The sequence below is a fragment of the Vanellus vanellus genome (assembly GCF_965231255.1).
Source record: "Vanellus vanellus genome assembly, chromosome: 1".
Lineage (NCBI taxonomy): Eukaryota > Metazoa > Chordata > Aves > Charadriiformes > Charadriidae > Vanellus > Vanellus vanellus.
In genome coordinates, this window is record NC_138905.1 from 28418006 (window position 1) to 28439022 (window position 21017).

General features: G+C 42.8%; 1 protein-coding gene across 1 annotated transcript; it reads right to left on the reverse strand.

The window, feature by feature from the left end:
• Positions 1 to 5793: 5793 nt before the first annotated feature.
• CAV2 (caveolin 2) lies at positions 5794 to 15183 on the reverse strand. The gene is made up of 3 exons (XM_082493897.1): positions 15008 to 15183; positions 14595 to 14782; positions 5794 to 7969 (listed from the first exon to the last, which is right to left on the reverse strand). Exons 1-3 carry the CDS (start codon positions 15155 to 15157, stop codon positions 7819 to 7821), a joined length of 489 nt encoding a protein of 162 aa, XP_082350023.1. The 5' UTR covers positions 15158 to 15183; the 3' UTR covers positions 5794 to 7818.
• Between the last annotated feature and the right edge of the window lie 5834 nt (positions 15184 to 21017).

The window sequence follows — 21017 nt, forward strand, 5'->3', positions numbered from 1 at the left end:
TAGGGTTGCAACGGCACTATATGTGTTTATAAAGACAGATGTATAGTGCCGTTGCAGCCCTAACCTGAACCATCTTGCATGAGCTATAGTTTGCCCTATTTTTTTTTTTTTTGGGGGGGGGGATTGTTTGCAGCTGTCAGTTTTCTGTTAGGAAATCAGACCATTGTGAAAGATTTATAACATTAAGAGAAAAATAGTGACCTTAAAATAGTGACCTTAGTGTTATGCCATTTAGCACAGAATTGCAGCAAGAGAAATAGAAAATTCTTAACTGTGGTATATTTGGCTTGGGCAAGTCAACAGAGAAACGACCTCGAAAAGGCCACTGGCTAAGGTGGATGTCGGCTCCACAGGAGTAAATAACTGCACCTGTTGAAAATGCAGTCCACATGGGACACGTATTACTGATACGGCCATCAGTTAGCAGTGAACTTTCTTTAAGGATTTACATTGCTCATAAACTTTAGAACAAATGCTTTGGATGGATGTTTTCCAACTTTCCAAGTTAGCTGTAATTTTTAAAAGTAACTTTTTTATTGATGCAATAATTCACTTAGGCCATCATTAAAATATCTTCAGCTGTCCAAGCATTTCAGTGTGTGCACAGAGTGAAATGGGTAGATTGAAGGACATAGTCTCTGCAATTTTTCAACCCATCTGAAAAAAAACCCCGATGAGATGGTTTTTTATTTTCATACTTAGGAAAGTTTTTCAATTAGTCAGCGTCCAGCACATAAATCAGAAGGTTTTGACCCATCATTCAATATTGCTGCATATCTCAAAGATGGCTGAAAAAAGAGATAATTCTAAATACTGGCTTGGTCCTGGAGTGGTTTCTGCAGAACCACAGCCCCCTTTAAAATAAATTTCTAAATCACTAAAATAAATTTCTGAATCACGCAGCACTACTGTAGCTAGAAGAATATTGGAAGCTGGTGGAATTTATAAACTTTACGAGAGGGATCCCAGAATAGGCTGCTTATATAGCTGAAATGAACCATCACATCTGATAAACCTTGGAAGTGCTCGCTTGAGCTTAACTACCAAGGAGACGGCCTGCAGAGGAAATGGCATGGGTACTACCAAGCTGTAAGAGTTGGGACATTACATCTGCTGAGATGGACAGGGGTAGAACCATGGCCCATTGCCTCGAACGCTGCTGTCTGAGGAATGCTCGCAAACTTTAAACCTGGATGCCTGGCATGGATGCGCGCAGGAGTTCTGCAAGGAGAGGGACATACAGAGGAACAGTATAGCTCTGCTGGAAAGGCCCTGGTAAAGGCTTGCGGGATTCTGCTGAAACTGCAAAGGTTGTGGTCCCCTCTCATTTGCTATGAATGGGTCATCCAGTGGTGGCCTAATATCACCGGGGATTGTAGACACCCAAGCTGGCCTTGGAAATGCCACCCAAACTGTCCTCTCATTGAGCTCTGCTGTGTGTTTAGCAGCCCAGGTCAGCTGCTGAACAGGAATATCTGCTACTTTGGTTGGCCTCCTCGCTGCCTTTCTTCTTCATCATCCCACCCTTAGGTATTTCACGCACAGTTTTAAAAAGTTTTTTGTGCCCCGAAGTCTTGCTTTGACTGAACTTTCAAACCTCAGGGTTACCTTAACTGAGAACTTGGTCTAAACACGGAGCGAAGTGTGCGCAAGGTATGAGCTGTTTTTCCTGTTTTGAGCAGAGGGAAGGTTTTGGTACGAGTAGGAAACATTTCTTCCCAGAAGCCAGTGCAAAAAAAAAAAAAAAAAAAAAAAAATTGGACAAAATTCCTCAAAAAAGTATCAGAAAATGAGTCATGAAACTGAAGTGAACGTGCATGACTGCTCACTGAGTGTCTTTGTCTGGTATCAAACACTCCCTCTCCCTCCACTCTTCCCCCCACACACACACTTTTTTTTTTAAACTTGTGTAATTATTCCAATTATGGTATTAGCAATACTCCTGATATATTCCAATGTCAGCAAGATCAGAATCAGCTCTGGGAAACTCTGCTCTTTACGTGGAGTCGCAGTGGGGCCGTGGGGTAACGGGGGCTGTCAGCAAGCGGCCTGCTTTATGCAGAGCTCTTAAAAACCTGAGGCTGGGGAGAGGCACATCATTGCTTTTTTTAGTGTCTTCCGTTCGACTCCTCAAGCGCATCCTCTTACGCGCATTTTTGGATGTTTTGCTGGATGAACGCCTGAGCTGCCGGAACTGTTAGGAGTGAGCTTTTATGAGCCATGCTACTGTCCTCGGCCTGCTGCGGGATAGCAAGCCTTGGGGCGGGTTTCACGTGCAAGCCAATGTTTCGCTCATTCCAGATTTGTAGGCCTGGAGGATTCGTGGTGGTCATCCTGTCCCCCAGTCCCTGGAGAATTTCTGTATTTTAAATTGTAGAGCCACTGGACCAGAACTTTTCCACTGTGATGGGTGCCCCTCACCACCAGTATATAGGACCGCACTTTCACGTATGCATTTGTTAGCTGGCCTGTTCCTTGCACCAAAGGAGTAGTTACACCGGGAGACATGGTGAGATTCCCTCACGTTCCTTCTTTCTCCCAACCTCTAGCTAGGAGTGATTTCCTTTTATATGGAAGCGCTGCTGCCATAACACATTTCACAATAGCCTGAGGGCTAGAAGAACTAATCCAACGCTTGCGAGACCCAAAATCAATTTTTGCCTGCTTGAGGTGTGCTCATGCGTTTGGACTCAGTCCTGGGAAAGCGTATTTTGGGAAGTGCCCTATTCCGCTGATGTGCGATAAGTGTATTTTGAGGGGTCCGAGGCAATTCTTTTGTGATTCTGACTGGGCTTAGATGCAAGTAAAATGCCAAATTGCTCAAACAAAAGCAGTTCTGGGCATGACCAAAGTAAAACTGTAGGTACTGAGGGGAGGTTACGCGAAAGGGAGGTGCCGTCTGAGTTTCGACATGTTCCTGGCTGGGTGGCAGCTGGGCAGGGATTACAATTTTGGATTTAAATGCCTGACTCTCCTCTCAGTCCTGCGGTAGGTGTGTACATCTTGTATTAGAGCTAGTCCCGGTAGGTCTTGATGAAGATAGCTTGTAACCATCTTGGCTTGAGACGCAAATACGCTGAAAGCTTTGATTCTGCCAGATCTTGCGCAAATCAAGTCACTCTTTCCTCAACCCTTTTCAATACCAAATCCCGTGACAAATATCAATCTGGACCACGAATGCTGATCGATGTCAACACTGTTCTGTACCATTCTGCCAGTTCTAGCATATTATTAACTGTTCAGGTGTCTTCTAGAAATATCAGGCTGTGAGAACTGGTCTTATTTATGGGACTTAAACGCCCACTCCTTAAGGCTTACATGGGATGGGACTTTGTCATTGGATCTTCGCTTCTGAGCATTTCACGGCCAATCCTAACTTATTGTTGTAGCATTGTGATAGCTGTGATTGTGTAAAGTAAAAAGCAAGGTCAGGCAGGTACATAAGGTGAAAAAGTAGCTCTTATTAAACTGAAGCAGTTGGAAAAATAGAAAAGCTTTCCTCGAAGTCTGAAATGAAAGTGTGAGTCTCTACATTTCATTCCATGTAGGCATCTAAAGTAGCACCTGATTCAGTGCCTTGTGAAGGGGTCCTTCTTTCTTCTGCTTGCAGTTGGAGGGGGAAGCCAGACAAAACTAACACCTAACACAGGTGACACTCACGCCTGACCTCAAGGCGTGAGAGAAGCATGTAGAGAAGAACCTGCCCCACTACTTACATGAAGCTCTAGTTGCTTCCATAGGCCTGGCCTATTTCTGCAGCAAATACAACTTTTTATGCAGCGGAGGAAAGGAGCCAAGCCCGGCCAAACGTTTTGCATTAATCAGTGCAGAGAGTCTCCTCTGGAGGATGGTTCAGAGCAGCAACCTCAGGTCCTCTGAATTGCCTCTACAAAAGATATTTTCTTTTTGTCGCAATAAACTTAGGAAAATTAGTTGTCGCCAGGCTAAAATTAGCCTTTATTAATTCTCCCCTCAGTTATAAATCCCTGCATGAAGAAAGCACCTCAAGTTTTTAATGCATAACTGCTGCTCCAATATACTCACTGGAGGTCTTCAGCTCTAATTTTCATGAGCACAGTGTACTAACAGACAACGCTGGTAGCATATCTGGTGTTTGACCTTCTTCCATTTGCATTTTATTTAAAAAAAAAAAAGCAAACCCCACATGTATTTTTCCATGTATTTTTAAGATAAAGTTAATACAGCTTAACAGCAATAGTTTTATCTCTGCAGGTGGGGGAACGATCACGCCCTGTAAAAATAATGGATTTACCATTCTTTGGCTTCCACTAAATATGAGTGTGTGGTCTGAAGTCCCAGAGCTGCAGGGATGTCCTGAACTTTTCAGTCAGTGTACGCCCAAGTGAGCTTTTTGAATAGGTGGGGAAAGGCTCCTCATTTACTTAATATGTCAAAGTTTCGGTTAAGAATTTATTCCAATTTATATGGTGGACAAGTAGGGTGGGGAAAGAGAAGATACAAATATAAAATTTCTAGATTCAGTAAGAGGGCTTTTATGAAATAGCTCTCATAAGAAGGCAGGTTAAATTTCTTTGTAAATTAAAAGAAAAAAGTCCACAAACACAAATCTAGGTTTAGTTCTGTATGTTAGCTGTGATCTTCATGAAAAACAAGTTGCTGAAATATTTTGCATGACCGAACTGAATCTCCAGTTCGTGATTAGAAATCTAAAGTCTGCAGTAACAAAAGGCAGGTTGGAATAGGATCATCTCACACTTTTTATTTATTTATCCTCATAACTCTACTATGATGATGGAAAAGTCTGCCCTTGTTAAGAGCAATAATATTTTCCCCATTCCATAGAGGGGAAGAAAATGCATCAGAGTAGATGGTCTCAATCAGGTGTAAATTTTCCTACGTTTGTAGGACAATGAGACTATGTTTCTGGACTCCCCTTCTTGCCTAAATTCTCATTTGTGAGTTGCTGGTAAGGGATCAGATGGGATGGTTTGTCCACATTTCAAACAAATTGGAGACGAACTTAAGGAACCTGCCCCTACATGGAAGATCACAGTTCAGTGCCAGTGCCCATTCAGCCCCTGTTGTCCAGCCATGCTGTAAGCTGTTGACAGTATCAGCTGGGGCAGAGTTTCGGGATGTCAGAACTGTCAAATCCATGAAATCCAGAGAATACTTGCCAGCCAGAGTTGCCCAGGGCAGATTCACACCTAAGTATTGATGAGTCTGTATATATTAACGCTTCCTTCTACTCCTTTCATGGATGCAGTAAGCGTATTTGCTGGGCGTCTAACAGTTTACCCTAAGCCTAACAGTCCATTTAGTGTTTTCTTATAGTAAAAGCACACCTGTTCCAGACAAAGAAACTGCTGTAGAATATGTAGGAAAAAAACAGCTTTAATTACTTAATTCCAAGCTCACTTGAATCTTGTAACAGCTAGAAAAATGGTGAAAAGAACTAATTAACGACAAACCTAAATCAAAGGAAGAACAAACCAAATCATTCTGCTAGATTGTCTGTGGTAGCTGGAGCCGGATGACTTCTGTAAGCTATTTAAGAAAGCCTATATCCAGTAGTGCATGACCTAAAATGATACATTTTTCTCTAGGGGATGGCCGTATTCTCAAAGTTTGGATCCAGACCTGAGTTCTCTCAAAGCTTAGGCTTTTACAGGGCTCCTTTTAGACATAAGGGCTAGTACTCATTGATTTTATTTTTTTTTTTATTAATTCATCACGGGGACATGTTTTTCTGTGGAAAATATCTTTGTAAAAATCTTTGGACGTTGTGAAAGAAAATAACTCTCAAAAGAATTCAAGCCTAGACTGACCAATTTTTATTTTCAAAAGAGATATTTCCATTTTTAACATAAGACAGGTGTTTTGAAGAGCACATCTGAATAGCAAGCTAACTTCTTGCAGAAGAAAAAAACTCCAGTGAGGTTTCCATGGGCACTAATCATTAAGATCCAGTTTTCAAAAGCCATATGAATCCCTCTCTAAATTGAACAAAAGGTAAAATTATTTTTAACATCGAAAGATGTTCTTGATGCACAAATAATATATACAGTGTCAGCCAGCTTCTGTAGGCCAATAAGCAAGAAAAGGAAAATTCTGCAGCTCATGTGTAAATAAAGCATGCACCTGTAAAAAGAATTAAGCATTTTTTAAATGCAGCCAAAATTCGGCCCCGACAGACCTGCTTAAGAGAAAGCAATCATTCTACATGGGCTTAATTACACACAGAGATAACATTATTTTCTACTATAAATAAGTTAAATGCAGTTGATAATAGTGGAACTGTATTGCTGCTCATCCATTTCTTTTCTCTCTCCTATATTTTGGAAGAACTGCATAGTATTCTATGCTGTTCGGCATTTTAAGAGCTTTTTAAAAAGTTGAAAAATTGGAAAAAATGAAGTTGAAAATAGGAAAAAGCTGACATTTTATTGTTTTATTATATACTCTTGTTTGATAAGAAATCTGAGACATCATTTTAGAAAATAACATTCTAAATCATACAAATATTTTACAATTGCAATTTATCATCTGTATTTAAAGAAAACAGCAGCATAAGCCCATCAGAAGACTAATGTAATTTTAATGCACCTCTACATATGTTCTGTTATTCTGCTTCACAAAGCCACATTAGGTGCAGAAGGAAGAAGGGCTTTTTTATGTGTTAGGCTTGAAAGTAGTAAATAAGCAACATGGGGAGTCAAGTCAATAGGTGAGGAGAATTAGACAATGATACCAATTACACTCACTTGCCTTCTATAAGAGCTTGCTCCCTTGTTAAAGTGCCAGCATAGTGTCTATAATTTTAAATATCACAATGTTCACACAGATAAAACACAGAAATAGACAGGGTTGCATTTACTACACCCCATTTTTAATAAAAAACATTTCTTATAAACAGGTATTTCCAACTCTTTTGCATAGTCTTGCATGAAAACACTTACAATCTTTGCTTTTACACGCAACCATATATAATGAATCTACCAGAATTGCACAGCAACACTTAAAAATCTACATAATTTAGAAACTGAAATTTTAGGTATCTAAAGTTGTTTTTGCAGTGTCTCACTCTTGTTGCCAAGTAAGTCGGTTAGAATTCAAATACTATAGAAATAGTGCTTCAAAGAAAACCAATCAAGTGCCATTTACAAAGGTACAAAATATACAGCAAAGTTAACCTCTCATTAAATAAAATATACAGATTAGCTGATGTTCCAAATGATTAGCTAACACCTTATTTTAAGGGACAAACTTCCAGGGAGCTTTTCCTCCCCAGCATAGGAGAATTACACAACGGTCTCTTTCCCCTGCAGGCTTATGCAATGAGTCATGTTCACTTTAATTGCTGATAATAAAGGACTGAGCTATCATTCTGCATAGTGAGGGCCAAAAATGATCCCTGGTGGAACTGCAGTAAAGTCAACGGGAAACCCTAGACATCTGTTTCACCTAAGGTATCACTGCCTATTCAAATATCTATAGCAATAGCGCCAATCGTTATCACTGTGGTGGCTGTTAAACCCCCACGAGAATTCTCCTGGAATCTACCAATCGACCTACCGTTAAAATAGGGTGTTGCCAACATACTCCGCGTTTGCTCTGGTGTTAAAATAGTGAGCTATGAAAACTGCCTATTTATTCTTAAACCGATCTCCCTGAAAAGAAATGAGTTTTAGAAAAAAAAAATAAAAAATAGCATGTTCCCACTTAAACCAGCCATTGTAATTTAACAGTTTGGAATGAATGGTAAGTGCTTGTGTGTTAGGTTAGCAAAGAGGTATAACACCAGCTACAGTTACAGCAGTGTCGCATCCCTGACGTTTACTCTTGGTCCAGGCGTATATTAACCATGGCAAAGCATCGGCCTAGGCTCTGAAAGAACGGCACGACGAAAACATCTGTCAGGCTCTTCCATATAGTTTGCACCGAAGGCAAGACCATGAGACAGGTTTTCACGAAAGGCACCACGATCCTGTAAAAGAGAAAACGGAAGATTGGAAGATTGCTGCTGCTGTAGCACGGGGAAATCAGGATAACGAAACGCAAGTGTGAGATCTTGTGGAAGAGGAAGTCATTCTATAACTCTAAATCTCTAAACAAGTTGTTTTTACACTCTTGTATGCACTCTCCATCAATTTTGTTCGCTCACAGCCTCACACCTGTGCATTCAGAAGCACCATGAGGCATGTGGTCCTCTGGCCAGGATCACTTGTGTGCAACACAGGGGACACCAGTTTTCTTTTCATCACGTCTCTGTTCTTAATTGGCAATGCTGAGCTAATTTTTGGACGTGCCTTTTACAGGGGTGACCTTCTGCTGTTGTCTCCCTGCTGCTGGAAGGGCTGCGTGTATGTGGTACGCTGCAACCTTGATGCCACCCCACTGTGGCTGAAGAGTGTGGGTCTTTGGGGCTTAACAGAAACACCACATTCCCTAGTTTGATCGACTGGGAACAGCACCCTTTACTATCTGTTCTTGCTTTGCTGTCTCTCCAGGTGCCCCTTTCGCCCGCCTCGCTCACACACACAAACGCACAGGCACACACACGCACATCGCCATTCCCCTCTCCTTCCTGCCAACCTAACCGGGCTGGTACAAGTTGCTACAATAAAACAGAAACGGTAAAGCAATATTCGGTTACATTTGATTACTACAGCACAGACACCCGCCAAACCTCAGAAAAACAGGATCTTGCTGATACTGTAAAGTTTTTCATTTGTGGGTGAGAAACTAATGTAGAAGGAGGTCCAAACCCCTGGCCAGGGGAAAGACCTCTTCATTCACTCAGGGTGCATACTTGGAAGTGTTGTGCCTTCATCTCCTGAGCGCTAGTAACCATCTGGGCATGCTCTCCTTCATCCCAATTCCAAGGCAATGTCATTAGCGGTGGCGTAAGCCAAGCATACTACCAACAGGGGAGAGCCAGAAGTGGGCATACGGGCAGCTCACGAGGGCCAGCGGATGCGTGATAACTCACCACACCAGTTTAAGTTATTCTCCTGTCTTAATCATTTACTGGCCAAAACCCCTGATCATTCCACTAAGCTGGATGTTCTTGTTTGGGTGCAGACAAATCAAATGTATAAATTATTTACGTAATACTGAAGTGGTACTATACCAAGGCTTTAAAAAACCTCTGTGCCATATATAACATATTTATTTCCTACGTTAGGTAGAAGAAGCTACAGATTCTCTTGATGAAGATAAAAAAATGTGTTCTAGTTTGCTCTTGCATCCAAAATTTAAGATCTTGGTCTTGCATCCACATAATCCTGTTGCAAAACTCTAACTGAATTTGATTGGAATGACAGGAAATATTTAATTTAGTCTTTCATCATAAGTCTGAAAAATCTGCTAAGTAGTGCGTATTTCCAACGAGTACCGCTCAGAATCAAAAAGTAGAAAAAAAACACTGTACATTTTAAAAAAAGTTGAAGCTTAGAAATGTAAAGAGTTAACATGAATTATTTTTAGTGTTTGTCTAACCAGATTCTAAGCTTTTATCATACAATGCAAGCCATATACTAGTATGTCTATGCTGCACTCTAAGCTAACCCAGATGGATTTAAACAAGAATAGTTTTTCTAAAACCTTCTCTTCTTTTGTCTCTGCTGAAACAGCTAGTAATATACACACCATATAGAACTGTGAGCGCTACTGGAATAATGTGTACCTAGTTTTAAACTGAATTCAGTAAACTGTGTGTTTTATCATCACCTATAGTATCACTGCACATAGAATAGATAATTTCTAAAGAATAAAATTAGGGCTTCATGTGTTAGAATACAGTTTATAAACATCAAGGGAATGCAAAGGGGAAAAAAAAGGTATTTCTCCAAGCAACACAGGGAAAACACCAGAACTGGCTACTCAGCTTGTGTTGGCTTCACCCCTTTTCCATTTCAGTTAGTTTATAAAGGCTGTGTCACTGCTCCTTTGGTGCCATCTAAAATTAATTTGGCATTTTTTTTTAAAATCTAACTGAATTGCAGAGAAGCAGAAAACCCGATATTTCTATTGGACCCTCTCTCGGTGGGATCACACAAAATAGAAACTAAACAAATACCACAGTCTGCAGAAGTTTCACAGAAAGATGTAGTGAATCACCAGGATGTCATTAGGGAAGGCTGGAAAAAAAGTCGTCATACTACTTGCAACTGCTGTAGAGGTCATTCACGCAGTACCAGAACTCTTTTGATAATCTTAAATACAATAAATATAAAAATGTTTTGGTAATGTTTTATAATTTTTTAACACTTGCCATCCGATTTTATGGTAAGCGCACACAAAAAACAACGTAGGCTAACTCCACAGGAGGCTTTGTGACGCATGCTAGCAATCAATGCTAATTAATGTAAATAACTTTCAATTTTAAAATGAACGTAAGTCTACTTAGGCAACAATTACTGAAACACCTTTCCTCAGAGAATAAAATCCTTTACACCCATGAGAGCAGTAAAAGGTATTTTCTAACTTTAAAAAATGTGAGTGTGTCTATATATGTAGCTATATGTATATAAGCACACATCCCGTTCTGCATAGGATATGTTATCCTACTGTGCAGCATTTCCAAATCATCAGAGGGTGCAATGTGCCTTCCTTAAAGTGACCAGGCACACTTAAAAAATAAATAACCAAGAGCCATTAAAAGCTATGTATTTGTTTTTGTGACCTGTCAAATAAACATTAACATATACATCCTTTACTCCCAGTGCTGTGGGTTCACCCTGGTCTGCACTTCTATTCACAGTAAATGTTTGCTTGAGTAATGTCTAACAGTGGAAGTAAAGTTGGCTCAACTTTTCACAGAGTTGGGCAATATGGTTGGAGTAGTCTTTCAATACTAATTCAGATTCCTGCTTCAAAGTGAAGGATCACATCTTCTCCTGTAACATTTTTCAAAATGGAACTTCAGCCATGTCTTAATGCTATACCATTAGGTGGTTAAATTATCTAATTCCATGTATGCACATGTACGACATCATGATTTTTGAATTAAAAGTCTTGCATGGGTCTACAACACAACCAAGCATTGTGAACAGCTGCAGAGCTTCTTGTCAAGTCCCATTAACCCTTGGGATATTTATGAGTGAGTCAAGAGATAACCACCAGAGCCTTCCAGGACCCATACTTAGTACATGAAGTGCATTAAAACCAAACATTATATATCCCAGGACCTGGGTAGACTGGAAAAGATAAAACTAAAAAGGAAGCAAGACAACATCCACCTGCTTCCTCTTCAGAAGCCAAGGGGTCTATACTGGACATGAATGAAGAGGTATCAAGGCAACACCAGATCATAAGGTGGGTCTTCATGGCATAGCTGTACTGTAATTTCTTTTGATTTCAGACAGCCAGTTGGGAGATGGTTTGGGCGTTAGGTATGATAGCAATCAGTTGGGTAAATGGAGTTGTGGAGAAAGAGGTAAGAGGTGATGCACGTCCACATCTACTTCTCTGCGTATAAGTCCCTGGCTACATCTTAGCACTGTGAATGGAAGCTCAAGCTGAGAGGAGCTCTGAGTATCTACTGCCCCAGCTGATGACAAGAGCATAAGGCTGGCTGAGTCCTTGTGCTTTAGAGCCCATCTCAGATCTGAGACTCGGGTTATGGATCCTCAAATGAACCACTGATTCTTAGCACAAATATGCAACATACCAGAATACTACTCAGACAAGGCTACGACAAAGCATATATGAGATTCAAGTATTAATTTCCAAGAGGTGGCATACATGTGGCTTGGAACAAGAATCAGTCCCTGATCTATAATAAAGAACATAATTTTGCATATGCTGCCTGGAAAACCAGAAGTGTTCTGCTCATGCCCAAAAAATCAACAACCTTAACAGCTTTAACCTAAGGAAATGTTTAAAAGCTTGCTCAGATATTCACAGAAAGATGTTAAGACTCAGTCTTGACAGCTTCCGCAATCTGTGGTGAGAATGACAGCCACCAGTAAAGAAGAAGAAATGTCAAGAAGGAGCCTTCCTTGAACTAGCTTGTATATAGGTCACCAACCTGCTAGCTGGCACAGTTTCAGCCCATCGATATCTTTTACCAGGTAGTGTAAAACTGGACTCTAGCCTAAGCAGCCAGTTTGAGAACAGAACCTGAGTATGTTCCTTCTTTATAGGCAAAAATGAAAATTTAAGTCTATTATTACATACTTCTTACTCAGCTTTCTTTTTGATTTCCACGAAGTCTCACATGTCTTCTTCCTCCTTTAGCAATCTTTTTGTTCGTGAAAGACCTACCTACCTACCATCAGGTACGAGAGGTGCAACTCATGAGGTGCCCTTGACACATGAGGAATGCTGAGCCAGAGTTCTGTGGATTTTTAGCACGCTGACAAAACTGCAACAGCATGTGTGACAATCAAAAGAGCTTTCTGCCTGAGCGCTTCCAAAAGTTGTTGAAACACTTTCAAATTTAGCCTCAGGAAAGGCTCCCCTGCGACAGATCGACATCATCAGCTCACTGGTTTGGATGACGAAAGTGAGGCACGGAAGCTCTGAGAAGCCCTCCTGCAGGCAGCCATGGGGGAGGGTGTGCCCAGGGCTTTCCCATGACGTTTCAATAGCTGAAGACAGAGTTATAATGGAATTCCCTTCCTCTCACCCACAAAACAAGGAGTTACTATTTTTTTTCAGACGCAATGGGGCTACACAGGAGCCAGTACCGTGTGTTCAGGGTCCCTATGCCTCCACTAACACCTCTGATACCTGTTGCTCCTATGCTACCCACTCAAATGCAGAAACATTGAACTCCTTATTCCCAAGAAATCTGGAACACGGAGAGCTGCAGAGAAGCCAACTTAATCTCAGTGTGTTCCACCTTTGCGCTGGAACAAATCCAGCTTGCGTTTGTGGGAAGACGAGACAGTGCTGGCTTTGGATGGGAGCACTGGGTGAAGTCCAAGGAGGTGCAGATAGTGCTACCGAGTTACATGATTCTTTCACACCCATCCCAGGTGTAAGGAAGATCAAAATGAATGATCACTTCTGTATGGGCAATGAATACAGGGAAGGAAAATTAGTTGTTGGGGAAGCACGTGGGTTCACCGAAAGTCAATGGAAATTTTTCAAAATCAAGTGCCACATTTAGACAGTCCTATTTCAGACATACTGAGAACCCACAGTTCCTGAGAGAGTCACTAGGGACGACTTGCATAAATAGAAACTGACCTCTGAGCCTTGGTTCAGTGAAACTCATGCCTACATGCCCAGGCTGTGAAATCCAGATTCAAGATCATTCCAAAGCATAAAAACTTATTAAAGTCTTAATATGTTGGGCATCAATGAATTCTTCCACAGATATTCCACTACTGGAAATCTATATGCCCACCAAACCCTTTTGCAGTAACATGGTACAGTATGGCACAGTGACAGCTGACAGAACTAAAAGTCTTGGGACACTATACAACGTTCCTCATAATTTGGGGAGTAGCAGGTGGGCAGCTCTAAACTACATTGCAACTCCTTTAGATATTATGAAAACTTTATGCTCCAAAATTCAAGTTAATCAGTTTTTGAAGTGGCTCATGACAACATCATCAACCGAAACTTCCATTCCACTTTTGAAAACTGAAATCTGTATCCAAAAAATTGTAACCATAGGTTCAGACAACCAATATATTCCTATTGCTTTGAGCTTGTTTCTCAGTTTCTGGACTGTATTTTGTTTTCCTTAACAACTTCATGATTCCAGTGTTACCCAAGTCAAATGAGACTGCCCAAACCCCATGTATACGGAAAATCCTGGTTTGCAGGAATGACGTTGGTAATCTGCATTCACCCCTTCCTCTGGAGCCTGCTGGATTCTCAGTTCTTTCCTCAACCTCATTTTTCTCCCCGCCTTTTTTCATTCTCCACAGTCATCTGCCTTTCTGCTCTGAAGGTACTCTTCCCTGCTATTTTGCCAGTATATTCTGTTTAAAGCACACCAGGTTTGCTGTGACTTGGAGGGCTACTGTGTTTGCCCGTGAACCTGGGCCATGGCCAGAAGCAGCTTTCCTGAGCTCAGCAGGGGTTGTTTGCTTAGGTGGAAGCACTTTGGGGCACTACACCAAGAGATGGCCATGTACCAGATGCAAGGCGGTGACAGTAGATTTAGTGGCAGTAGCAAAGAAAGAGGGAACCGGGCCCTCAAAAGGTTTCTTCAGTCTGCGAGGAAAAAAAATGAAAGAGGTAACCGTGCTGAGGTGTCAGGTGTAAGTAATAGTTGTGCCCAAGTCTGTCATTCCAAATATACATGTTTTAACAACTTAACAACCACTTTAAAAAAAAAAAAAAAAAAAAAAAGCAATCATAGTATCACCCCAGAAGGCAGCCGAGGCGTGGGTGCCACGCAAATGGTAAAACGGGCTCTCTGCCCCAAGGAGCTTACACAGACATGAGAGACCGCTGGGAAAAGCAAGGCAGGGAGCCGAATCCCAGAGAAAGCATTGTTTTCATTTCTCTCCCTTTAAAAATAAAGCAGATAACGTAAATCGACCTGACTGCCGGCTGCAGAGACGGTGACCTGTCAGGCAGTAATGCGACAAGAGGAGAGTTTGCCCGCAGCGCCCACGCACCGCCCAGCAGCGACGCGCACTCACCAGATGTGCAGGCAGCTGAGCACGGCGAAGACGATGCCCGCAACCAGGGCCAGCGGTATGGCAAGGACCAGCGTCAGCAGCTTGTACATCACGTACTTGCTGAGCTCGAAGAGAGCGTGGCTGCAGATCCAGACTTTGTCGAAGGAGTGGGTTAGCTCGGGCTCCGCGATCACATCCTCGAACCCCAGCTGGAACGAGAAGCGGCTCCGTCGTTACGGGGAGCGGGGGAGAGGGGACACCGACGGGTACCCCCCCGACGGGTACCCCCACCCCCCCCCGCATCCCGCCGCTCCTCCGCGGGCCCCGGCCCGGCCACCGAGCCCAGCTCCCTCCCCCTTCCACCTTCCCCCACCCCCCCGAGGCCCGGCGCGGCTCCGCCGTGCTGCCCCCCGCGGCCGCGGCCCTCCGCGCACCTGGAGGTGGGCGTTCAGCCCGCGGGGGTCGCGGTCCAGCTCGTCCTCCGCGCCCTTCTCCGCCTCCGACAGCGCGGGGCCGCCGCTGCCCGGGAAGTTGTCGTCGTCCATGAAGATGCGGGTGTCCGCCTTCTCCGTCTCCAGCCCCATGGCGCTGCCCCGCCGCTCCGCGCCTCCCGGCCCGGCCCGGCCCCGTCCGCTACCGCGGCGCCCGTCGGCCCCGCCGGGCTGGGGCGGAGCGGGGCTGCCCGGGACACGCCCCGCGGGCCGCGCCGCCGCCGCCGCCGGGGCCGGGAGTAGCCGGGAGCTCCGCGGATCAACGAGGGACCCGCCGTCCGAAGCGCCCACCCGCCCCTCGGCTTGGCGACCGGTTGATGGGCCGGGGCTTGTAGCCGGGCTCCCCTGCAGCCGTCCGGAGGCGCCGGGGAGGGTTTGGTTTCCCCATTCATCCGAAATCCCCGGCCGGCGGCCCCCGCGCTGCTCTCCCTGCCGCCGCCTCACCCGTGACTGGAATTTGTTGGGGCAAGCGGTTGTGGCATGGAACAACAGGCAGCAGGGGAAAAAAAAAAAAAAAAGTGGAGGGGATGGTGCACCGGGCCGTATTGGGTCGTATTTGCTGCCCTCGTCTCAGCCGAAGGGAGTATGTGGAAAAGAAGTGGGGAAGAAAGGTGCTCTGGCACTCTGATCACCTTTGTGGTCCAGAGGAGGGCCACAGAGCTGGTCAGAAGGCTGGAGCATCTCTCGTATGAGGACAGGCTGAGAGAGTTGGGGTTGTTCAGCCTGGAGAAGAGAAGGCTCTGGGGAGACCTGATTGAGATTGAGATTAGATATTAGGAAGAAATTCTTTACTGTGAGGGTGGTGAGACACTGGCACAGGTTGCGCAGAGAAGTTGTGGATGCCCCATCTCTGGAAGTGTTCAAGGCCAGGCTGGATGGTCTTGAACAACTTGGTGTAGTGGGAGGTGTCCCTGCCCATGACAGGGGGGTTGGAACTAGATGATCTTTAAAGTCCCTTCCAACCTAAACCATTCTATGATTCTAAAGGTGTGTTGCTACTGCCCCACCAAGGTTCCCAGGCAGTCTGTTACCCTCCAACATTACTTGGCTCATACTGCCTAAACTCCTAATTGTTGCAGCAATAAAATACTGCATCCATCCATACAAGCTATTATCGTGCCCTCCTTGGGTTTTTGCTTCAGACCATACAAACTATTTCCTCTGTTTTATTTGAGAACACATTTTAAGCCTAAGAGTGATCTATGTAAAAGTGAGAAAATTGCTATCATGACTGCTAAAAGTATTTAATAATATTGATAGGCAACGTGAGCTCATGAGCTCTCAGGAGTACATTCTTGCTGCATTCAATAACCACCATCACCCATCACTTTGGGTCATATAATGGCGACATTAGAATAGCGACATTAGAAGCTTCCAAATAGAAGCGACATTACTTATCAATGATCCAGGCTTGTTAAATTAGAAGGAAGCTGATACTGGTAATCTTTAATTTCACCACTGCCTTAAATGAAGAATAACCTTTAGCTTTGAGAAGCTCACAGGAAAGTGATATAAAAATAACTACACAAGGTTTGGGTAGGAAATCACTTAATACAATGCTGTGGACCATATCGCATTGTTCCTGACCGGATAACTTCTGCAGAAAAGCTTCGCATCTATGTGTAACTCATGTTGATGCTTTTTTCTCCCCCGCTGATGAGTTTAGTGATACTGGTGTCACGTAAATGGTTTGGATCCAGCAATGTAGCTGTGCCTCGTTAAGTATAAAAGCCTGCAAGTTTACAACAGGTTCAAATGCAAGCGAAGAAACAGCCTGATGACTCAAGACATACTTATGAGCTGCATTTCTGCCCTCCCCAATCCCTCTTTGTTCCATGAGTGGGAGGAATAAAAAGGCCAATTGAAAGACTTAATGTTTAGACCCACCCTTCAGGGCGCTTCTGTTTGGCAACTATTATTTTTTAGCCTATACATATGGGGCGCTGAGTGCAGCCCAAAGGCATTCAGCAGGCTCCTGGTGGCTGTTTGGGTCTGGTGTGGAAATTTGGGTTTGGTGCTGCTGAAAAGCAAGGTAGGAGCAACCAGCAGAGCATCCCAAACTAGCCCCTTGGCTCCCGAAGTCAGAGCATACTGGTTTGTCAGCTGTTTTCTAACTTCCCCCTCACTAGAGGCATGGATGGGGTGCACGTGCACAACCAGGGAGCTGCTTTTCAACAGCTCTACCCAATTCCCAACCACTCATGCTGCACCTCACTCTACTGACCAGCTGGACCAGTGAGTCCATAACTCCATTTGCTCAGCTCCAGCTTTGCTAAAAGCCAGGGGGTGGTTCTTCTTGCAAGACTGACCAAATCACAGTCTGCCACTGGAGAATGGTCTTGCAGTATCAACCCCCTTTATAAAAAATACAACAAATAGTGTTTTTTGTTAATGTCCATCTGTTTTTTGAAATCTGCTAATGTAATAGCTGATAAATGTTGATGTCTGTCAAGACAGCACCATGGAAAATGAAGAGTTTTCCTTTGTAATCTCTGAGGATTTGAAATAAAGAGGTGATGCAATTGCTCCTGAAAGAATAATATTTTTCATGAAAAGCCTGTTTAAAGGCAACACAAGCTCAAGGCTGTAGATGACTTAGGGTGTTCTTTATTAAGAACCCCTTAAAACATGCTGTTTTCAATAACTCTGGTAGTTGTTTTGGAAAAGATTTCTGTATGAATTACCAAGTGGGGTTGATGGCAAAGGCTGAGCAGTGTCAAACTCTGATCCCTGATATTTCTGGCAAATGTACAGAAATCAGGGAGGCATATACAGTGTTCAGCAGGGGAGATTCTTCCAGTTTCTATCCCCAGGGCTGCCAGGCTCAGCTGTCTGCCAGCACGGCTGGACACAACAGTTTGAAGGACAAAAGTGAGAGTAGAGAGCAATGACCACAGGCAGGGTGGAAATCTTCTCCAGTCTTCTATAATATTGTGTACCATCCTTTGGACAGGTGTTTTGTTTTTTTTTGTTTTTTTTTTTTTTTTTTTTTTGTTTTTTGTTTTTGTTTTTTGTTTTTTTTTTTTAATCTCGGTGCAGATAACAGCCAAAGAATTATATCATGTACCATGAAATTCCTGTGCATGTGTGTGTGTTTCCACACTTTGGCCCAGGTGTAGTTCTTTGTGGTGCTCAACTTCTGCTTGAAGGTACCATCAGCTATTGAGGAGCTCCATTACGCATTTTGCTGCTGTATTTTTAATGAGTGAAAGGGTGAAATTCCTCATTATTGCAACTTCTTTGTATTGGAATAGCCTCTCAGAACTTATTGTGGTACAGAGCACACAAACACTGAACAACAAGTAGCCTCTCAAAAGGCTTGTGATCAGAAGTATGGACCGAGGGATGAATGATGGATGTGGACATATGGATGGGGCATCCCTAGAAACAAGCAAGGCTGTTGTAGGCTCAATAGTTTTATTACTGTGTTTTCATACACATTATTGGAAAAGGAGTTTTAAGAACTGATGTGGAGAAGAGTATGAAGACACATCTTGCATGTTCACAGCAATTCCTCTGAGGTGCGAAGAGCAGCACAAGGGGATACAGCTCAGCTCACACGCAGATTTTTGGAGGACGGAAGTTCTCAGCAAAAAAAGTTTTCATATTTGTCAGCGGCTTAAGAATGGGTTAAGTCAGTTACATTTAGACTCAAACCAATGTATGATTTTATTGAAAAATGTGGTGTCAGTTCAACATGTGTTTTATAAGGATGTTCCTGTTTAAGCTTTGAGCATTACTCAAATGATTTTAGTGCTTTTAGTGATTTTAGTGCTTTATATACAGATAGAAACTGTCTTTCCTGACCGTGGCAGGGATGTCAGTTATATGTCTTTTCTCAAAAGCTTTCACAATTATACTTTGCGTTTGAGAAAGCTCTCCAGTCTTTGCTGTAAGACCACAGATAATGGCCAGTGGGGCCTCTATTCTATTTTGCTTGTTGGGACGAGTTCAGCTCTCAGAGTGTCCTTTTCCTATTTTCCCTCTCCTTTCCCTTTTACAAAATATTTGTAACTTTGTCTAAAAGTATCATATAATGATTATCATATAAATAGCACTTTACATTTTCAAAGAGATAAAGGACAAGGAATTCTATTAATTTCTCTTGTAATTTCATTGGAGTTTTAACAGATGTGTACTTCAAATATGTTATTTTCTTTTCAAGATCAATATTGAAAATCTTAAATTATTTCAGAGGAACTGTGAGAAGAGTCTTTTATTTTATCCTCATATCTCTATGCTGTAGCTGGGGAATTTTTGTTACCGCCATTTTACAGACAGACCACTGGGATACAAAGTGTCAGATGGGCTCTAAATATTTGTGTACATATAGGAGTGAGGTGTAAAAACGGTGGGCACAGCCCTCACCGGCCCATGAGGTGAGGGTGGAAGGGAGAGGCGGCTGCACCGCTGAGATTTCCAGAAGCGAACCAGGCAGCGTTCATGGAGAGGTTGCAACCCCTTTTCCCGATTTTCCTTCTGCTAAATGCATGTCTGGGTATAAATCCGTATGAAAGAAGCAGGTGTAGTGAACTGAGAAATTTGCATGGCATTCAGGGATATGCAAGATGCTTTAAAATGAGGCAAAACCTGAAGGATCTTGGAGATTGAAGATATGGATGGGAATCTAGATTTCCTTGTTTTCACAGTGGGCAGATCAGATATTCACTTTTGACACATACAGAGAGGTTTGAGCTGCAAATTTCAACATGTCTTGATGTAGCTGTATCTATATAAGAAAAAAAAATATTACTTCTTTGAAGAGTGTACATAAGAAAAGCTGATGGGAGACTTATGGAAAAAGTGAGTGCATCGTATCTGTGTTAATTTAGGAAGAAATTAATTAGGAAGAAATTCATTTAGGAAGAACTTTTTCACTTTATAGGGTGGTAAGGCACTGGAACAGGTTGCCCAGAGAAGCTGTTGAGGCCCCATCCCTGGAGGTGTTTAAGGCCAGGCTGGATGGGGCTCTGAGCAACCTGGTCTAGTGGGAGGTGGGAGGTGTCCCTGCCTATGGCAGAGTGGTTGGAACTAGACCATCTTAAAGCACGTTCCAACCTAAACCATTCTATGATTCTATAATTTGTCAGCACTGAAGCAATGACTCTTGACTTGTTCCATGAAAAGGGATAATTACGTCCTGTCTCTGTGTATGGATACGCCCGTGCTCTCCCTTGCTTTTCTTGTAGTTTTCTGCCCTGTGTAGTGTAAATGTCACCGTTTTCAGATCAATCAGTGTAAACAAATGCAAGGCACAGCTAAACATTTGTATTTATTTTGCCAAATTATATCCAATGCTACTGAATTTAAGCGAAAAGCTTCTATGAAGATTGATTTTATATGTGTTACAGTGAAAGCTGCTTAAAGCATCAGAGTAGACATGACACAATAAATGCATTCAGGGCAAAAAGTGGTTGCTTAAATGATTTTAGGATTTTCTGGATCTCTTTTAGCGAAGCTAGGTTAGTGGTAATAGAGATGTTTGTAGTAGCTTTCAGCATAGCTGAAATAATATGAGAAAGGAAGAAAGAAAGTACTCCCATGAGGTCTCTTGAGTTACTGTTGTGATGATTTACAAGTTAGTGCTCAAATGGTCTCCAGTGAGGGGGTGAGGGAGTTTGCTGTTTAATACCAACAATGGGAATACAATTCCTTGTGAGCAGATGGAGAGCGTGGGGAATAGCAAGGGGGCTGGGCTCAGACATTTTTAGATATTTCTTTTTTCTTTTCTCCCATCAGTAGAAGTCTGGAAAAGTTTTCAGTGTGTTTTCATAATTCATTCTTGTCTGTTTTCATTTTCTTTCCCAATTTTTGCTTCTCACTGCAGTTTATAGGATGTATCAGCAGAGCTGTTATTAATATGTCAGCGTATGTTACAGGGCAAAGCTCAGAATGATTCAGTGGGACCCGGATTTGAATGCTGAAAAAAGTGATGATCTAGTGAAAAAGGTCC

Coding starts and splice junctions, on each gene's coding strand:
- CAV2 (XM_082493897.1), bottom strand. CDS start 15,157: ATGGGGCTGGAGACGGAGAAGGCGGACACCCGCATCTTCATGGACGAC. Junction 14,783..15,007: donor GGCTGAACGCCCACCTCCAG/GTGCGCGGAGGG, acceptor TTCTCGTTCCAG/CTGGGGTTCGAGGATGTGAT. Junction 7,970..14,594: donor CTCAGCTGCCTGCACATCTG/GTGAGTGCGCGT, acceptor TCTCTTTTACAG/GATCGTGGTGCCTTTCGTGA.